The sequence below is a fragment of the Pieris napi genome, chromosome 3, assembly GCF_905475465.1.
Source record: "Pieris napi chromosome 3, ilPieNapi1.2, whole genome shotgun sequence".
Lineage (NCBI taxonomy): Eukaryota > Metazoa > Arthropoda > Insecta > Lepidoptera > Pieridae > Pieris > Pieris napi.
In genome coordinates this window covers 6,105,061-6,111,842 of record NC_062236.1, presented here as the reverse complement: position 1 = coordinate 6,111,842, position 6,782 = coordinate 6,105,061, and the positions used below count along the sequence as shown (strand labels likewise).

The following is a 6,782-nucleotide window of genomic DNA, read 5'->3' as shown; positions in this document are numbered from 1 at the left end:
GCAGTAGATCAACGAAATATATTTCTATACAGTTCATTTACCTTTACAAACCTAAGATTTGTACTAAAAACAAAAACAATGTGTTATCAATGACAAAGATCACTGAATGGAATATTTTAAACGCATACGCCCACGCTCAGATATTAATAACGATCTATATTTGTTTTTCTTTGTCTTTTTGTTAATAGAGCATTCTTAACGTTGTCAAACTATTTACAGTTTAGATGTAAACCCACAGTCGTGCGAGTCAAAGTTGACATTATTAATAATAGCCGCGGCTGTCGGTTCAAGAACTACAGAATACCAATCTACTTGCTGCACCTTAGTTCAGTTACTATTGTGCCTGTATGAAAGCCTATTTGACCTCCTTAAATATCGCTTTGTTAAATTAAAAAGAAAAATAGCCGCAAGGAGGAAGACGTAAAAAACAACGAAGCATATGAAATATGACAATTACCTTATAAGCTACTAGATTTTGTTCGCAACTTCTGAATTTAAATTTTTAGTATTAATTTTAAGTATGTCAACATTATTATGATAGGAATAAAAGCGTCAAAATTATAAATAAGGGGGTTAAGTGTTTCCGTATTTATAATGCGAGGACGTAAGTCGTTTTTTACCTTTCACCTCGTTAAAGTGTTTACCGAGACGCAATCTATATCAAAGGCGGTGAGATTCTGTGATTTGAATCCAGATAATATTCTAAGTCTGTGTTACCCGCTTTAATGTAGACCAACTTTCAATAATCTTTTCACTTTGCTGCAACATTTCTAAAGTTTCCCTTGAAGGTGGCAACACAGTGATAACAATTCTATATTTAAACTTGAGTCGACAATTGTCATTGTCAAGGTTTGCATGATAGTTATGAATCACTGGTTTCATTTGTCCTCTAGCGCGTTCGGAAAATATTAATCTGTTTATCATAACTTGTACTGTGGTCTGTTTAGGTATAATATATAAAACACAATTTAAAAATTATTTTCTTTTCATGTAGCGTAAAGAGTGTATTATTAGCTAAACTAAATTTTAAATTAAAATAAAACCACCATAGTTATTAAATTTACTATCATTATCTAGAAATTCATTCGATTAGATCTAAATAAGAATGTATCCAGGCACTAAAATACGAAACACTGGTGTATACGCCAGGGTAGCTAGAATTGGCACAACCTTCGCCCCACGACACTATCCCAATGACGGTGTTTGTGACAACTAATGGTCCTCCTGAATCACCCTGACAGGCATCTCTTGGTGGATTATTTGCTGCTGCGCAAATCATTCCAGGGGTGATCACACCCAGATTAAGGTATGACTTCGCGCATTCTTTTTGTGATACAATGCTTACAACTGCAGCTCGTAGATCGGAGGATTGGCCGTCATACTGAAAAGTAATGAACACACAAAATAATATAATTTACTCTGACTCTAACAACTGAAAAATACAATGAAATCGGTCTTACAAAAGTCTATTCTACTATCATAGTATCAAACTTTAAACAAAAATGAAATAAAACGAATAAATAAGACACATATGAGAGATTAACGTAGAAGAACTTAACAACACTAAAGCCTGTTAAACATTTGTGAAGAAACCGGACTTGTTTTTTATTTTATAGGATTAATAATGATTCCTACCTCCGTTCTACCAAATCCAGATACGATAGCTTGAGTTCCAACGGGTATTTGGAGAAGCGAAGGTGCAATATTTGCTGGCATCACCGTTTCACCGAATTTAATAGTGCCAGTAATAGCCACCAAGCCAATATCATTATCGACGGTTACTGACGAATATCCTTCGTGAGGGTAAACAGAAGCCACGGCGTATGTGGTACCATCAGAACGCAATGAAGTACCCACAGCGACTATTAACGTTGAGGGATCAGTCTGATAACTGGAAAAACAGTTACTTTAATAACAGTAGTTATATAAAAATAATGTAGGTTTGGAATGTTTTTTTTTAAATATATTCTACTCCCCTGCCATTCTGTCCAGGGACTTTTTCTATATCTAAAATGTTCAATAAAACATGATGCAATATACGCCCCGGCTACATCGGTTTAGAATGGTTACAGGTTGGTTCAATCTTTCGGTTAGAAGTTAACTTTATGATAAATAGTATTTTATTAAGAAATGTCAACTAGCAAAGGTACAATGATTATCTTATAAGTGACTGAAATATAGGTTTCATTTATCTGTAGTCATCATATATTACGACCATGGTAAACATCAGTCCATTCAATTTGACTTATAATCAATTAATTCATTTGCATAGGGGAATTTTTTTCTCAATAAATAATTATTTTTGTTTATATTTGATTCGTGACGCGATCTTTGGTTAAACGCTTTGAAGCAATTGCATCTAGCAGAGTCTTCTACTACTCGTAGTTACAGTACTTGCTACGTAGTGAAAGCTTGATAGTTGTTGCCTTTGTCATTATAGTTCTAATTATATACTTACCCAATCACACAATGTGCAGCAGTCAACACACTCTTAGTAGATATCACAACCGCTCCACAGGAATGACTCCATCCCGATGTAGTTTTGCGCCTCAGCGCCGCTTGATAAGGGACCTCTGTTATATCCACTAATACGCCGTTTACTATGCGTTCTAAAGACTTACTAAGTGATCGTGGTATGGAACAAATTAACCCTGGAAATATATTGATTATAACTATAGCTACCCTGCGTCTATATGAGGAATCTTAACGCTTTATTTATGCGTTAACATAACAGTTTAATTCGCGAAACACAAAACAATAGATTTTGATTTAAATCAGAGATCATAAAGAAACGTACGAAATTAAACTTTATAAAACAATGAAACAGTAATAAACGTTATCGTAAAATAAAACTGCGTCATACATTTGTTTAAATATCTTGTAAGATTTTTAAAACAAAATTTAAAAATAAGATTTTTAAACAAAACAACTTGCTTGCTAGGCGGTTGCTTTATGATGTAAAACTCTCTCAAACTCTTATTTTGGCACTCTCATGGCATAACTACTACAGAATACACTGAAGCTTTGTATCACACTAAATAATTTACTATAATTATATAGATCATCGTAGGAAATCACATGACAAAAAGACACACGTGTCGACGTTGTGTTCCATTAGCACTCTAACTGCGATGTTCTAGAACCAGATTACCACTCGTAATTTCTACGAATGGTATTTCTATAGTATTGACAGCAATTTTTTGTTGTAACGATTACTCAAACAATTGCAAATGTTTTGGATGTAGGGAGTGGTAGTTTATTTTACTTTCTTTAAATTAAAATAGTAATTCAATTAAATAAATAAATATTGAGATGAAATTATATTAAATATACATAGTTGTTAAATTACATTAAAACCTTACCTAATAATAATATTTTTAATAATTTCATCTTAAGAGATTTCACTGACACATGATTCTTAGTTCTACACAGATCACAAATTGATAATATATCGACATTTTTTCTTATCATTACAAGATGTGAAAAAATACGTTTTGGGTTTTCTTACACTTGAAAGTAAAGATAACAGTTACCTAATAAATTCTTTATCTTAGTCCTCGAGACTTAGTGATTGTCCCATGTAGAGTTTAAACCGCAGTTCCATTACAAATCATTAATTGTTTTGCTAGTACTTACCCTTTTAATTACTCAGATGAAGAAACAGATTTGCCCCATGACTCATTGGGCAATCAATACAATATTAACATTACATTATTGTCCTCAATACAATTCATCACTCATCACTTGTCACCTAAATAAATATATATATTTACATAAATACTCAACTCACGAAGAAATTTCAAAGCTTATCTAGCTTGTTAAAAATTCAAAGCATTAGCTATCACTACGGTTCTTACTAACATTTATAATATTAATAACGATTATGTTACTATAGCTTAAGAATGTTGAGGGTCTATTGGTAGGTACTAATAGACCCTAAACATTCTTAAGTTAACTATAGTTACTAGTTAACTACCTAGTTCCAATGCCAGTTAAGTATTGCCATTACATAGTATACACTTATCGAATCTTAGATTAGTAAAGTCGCGTATATAGGTGGCTCTCGTAAAATGCAACGCCTTGCAAAGTTGATTAAGGCATAATAAATGTAACAAGTTGGCGTTGAAAGCGAACATAAACATATAATATCACGCGATTAAATTGAATTATTGCGTTCATAAAAAGGTGCAAATTTTATTAATATCGGCCAGTCATTGCGGATCTTTTATCGGTAATGAAATCGGATGTTCAAAGTTTTTTATTTATACTACTAAACTTTTTGGGGTTTAGGTATCCAATGTGTCGTTGGGGTTTTTAAATGAGGTTAATATGGGATGTTTGGTTTGATTTGAGAGGAATAAGTTCATCGGGATATCATAATGTGTCAATAAAATTTAGTAAGATTTTTTTAGAAACATGGATTAGTTTTGTCAACTACATACAATGTTTAAACCAATTAAAATTCTTAATTCTTGAGAACATAGCTATGATACCCACTCTCTCCTTGTAGGTGTTTTACCTCAGCCTAACATTGGCTATATATTATAAGTCGACAGTGAAAAGTCCGGTTTCAACAACTGGCGCCATCTTTTGTCAGTATGCAAATACATCGCCTACGCGAGTTAACTATTGTGGTTAACAATATAAATCAAGTATTGTTTGGTAATTGTCGTGTTTCGTATTTTTCTGTATTACTATGAGATAACGTACTGCATAATGTTCAGGAAATTGTTTATTTTTCTAGGTCCATGTGAACTTTCCTAGAAATTCTTATCGTTTCTGGTGATTCTCAAACGCTTTATTGAACGTTTTAGGGGCAAACGATAAGCAATTGGTGATAACTGATACAGTATGTTGAATCAATATTTTAAATGATTTAATTAATAATTATATTCGATAATAGTGAAATTTTTAAAAGTCTATTCTCAGAGGTAAGGGTTGACTAATTAAGCCAGCCTAGCTCCTTCCAGAAGCTCAGAAGGTTTCCTGGGCACTTTTCAGGCTTCATGAAGCGACCTGACTGCTCCGAGGATTTCTGTTCGTTGGGAAGCTACAGCCACGCATTCAACGACTACGTGGGTGACTGATTCCTCGCGGTGAAACAGCCTCTGCACAAGGGACTGTCTGTCGCAGCTCCAAGGCCTATAAAGGAAATAAACAATAAAACAAAAAGTCACGCCTTGTTCGTGTGCCATTGGGGGATTATCTCATCATTAGCACAATAACTGTTGAACTTCATTTTAGCTCTCTAGTCTCTTGGTCCGTGTTGATGATTCCGTCACGACAAAAAGCAGTTAAACCGATGAATAAGAAACAATAAAAAAAGACTTAAGTTAATTGCGAGTAAATAGGAGAGAGTAAATATCCAGGAAATAACATTATTAATTAATTATATACACTCAAAATTTGTGGTAAATGATTTATTTTGTAATGTAAGAATGTTTAGACAAAAGACGTTTATTGGTAGATAAGATAGCACTAGTTAAATCAATGGAAAGCCCGAGTTCATGGGAGCTGCGCCCACGCACACATTCCGTAGGGAGCCAAAGACCTCTTGTTTCCTGGATCACACAACGAAATCATACTTATTAACAAATAACGGTGATCTACTTGATTAAGTTTGATAGGTCAAATAGTCTGTTATTTTTGTTGGTACATCTGCTGCAGATATAGTCATTGAAAGACAAGCTGAATTTGCTGAATTAAAACAAACTTTTTATAAGTTATTTATAGATGACAAGATTTTAGCTCCAAGTTCCCTCAGGCACTTAATCTTTATTAGACACTTTCTCTACCCTTTACTCCTCGCACTTCGCGGTAAAAGTATTCTATTATCGGAAGGGTTGCCATATCTATATCAAAGTAAATCATTGATTCAAGGATTTAAGGCTTGGAAGTGAAAAGTTTTATATATAAAAAAATTATAGAACAATATTGTCTTTGGTTTGCACGAGTACTACAAATTTAAATAAAACGCGAATTTTTTACACTGTTTCCATAACTTGACGTTTAAGACACGCCAAGTTGACAGATGATGATTTGACATTGTGACAATCTATTGTATTGTTGGCATATAAACGCCATTTATTGCCGCGATATTGGTATTTGGCAGAACAATATTGCAAATAGGTTTTATTTAAATGGTAACAATAAGTTAATGATACTATATGAAGAATTATGTTAGATAAGCCCCAAAGCATAAGCTAAAAGATAAATTACTTAAACAATAGATATTTTCTACCTTCGCGTCGTGGTGAATACAAATAGTTGGTTTCCTACAAGAAACAAAACTGCCTTGGGTTTGATTTTTGTTGGAATAGCAATTGCTTTAAGTTGTACCACGTACAAATATATCACATATACATAAGGTAATATAAGTTATCGGCATATATTTGTATGTAAATGTTTCCACTAACACGAGATTAATTTCACAATATTGCTAGACTCATTTTTTGACGGTTATATTTGAATGGATTTTGTTATAACATTCTAAATCATACAAGGTTACAATAATACAATTAATATAGTTAATACATATTTAGTCATATGTTGGCGAGTTTCACACTGCATTCGTTCAACTGTGAAGGACGGTGCAATCGCTTTGTTTGACGGTCGAGTTTAAAACGAATATATTTAAATAAAGTTGATGTTGTTATTTTAAAAATGGTCAGATATCAATGTCAATGACTGTACATAATAATTACTGATAGATTATAGATGTTCTAAAATCTGTGTAGAAATTAATGAACATTATAACAGTTAATTTTTTATATTGGGTATGT

At 32.9% G+C, this 6,782-nt stretch overlaps 1 protein-coding gene across 1 annotated transcript; it reads right to left on the bottom strand.

Moving 5' to 3' along the window:
- Nucleotides 1-1,048: 1,048 nt before the first annotated feature.
- On the bottom strand, nucleotides 1,049-3,540 carry LOC125063572 (trypsin-1-like). Its single transcript, XM_047670078.1, has 4 exons — nucleotides 3,363-3,540; nucleotides 2,459-2,651; nucleotides 1,636-1,891; nucleotides 1,049-1,381 (listed from the first exon to the last, which is right to left on the bottom strand). The coding sequence occupies exons 1-4, from the start codon at nucleotides 3,469-3,471 to the stop codon at nucleotides 1,082-1,084; spliced, it is 858 nt and encodes a 285-aa protein (XP_047526034.1). The 5' UTR covers nucleotides 3,472-3,540; the 3' UTR covers nucleotides 1,049-1,081.
- Nucleotides 3,541-6,782: the final 3,242 nt, after the last annotated feature.

Bases quoted from the DNA above. Each gene is read 5' to 3' on its own strand.
- LOC125063572 (XM_047670078.1), bottom strand. From the start codon at position 3,471: ATGATAAGAAAAAATGTCGATATATTATCAATTTGTGATCTGTGTAGA. The intron at 1,892-2,458 runs GTAAGTATATAA...CTGTTTTTCCAG, and splicing joins GCTGCACATTGTGTGATTGG to TTATCAGACTGATCCCTCAA. The intron at 1,382-1,635 runs GTAGGAATCATT...ATTACTTTTCAG, and splicing joins CTGGATTTGGTAGAACGGAG to TATGACGGCCAATCCTCCGA.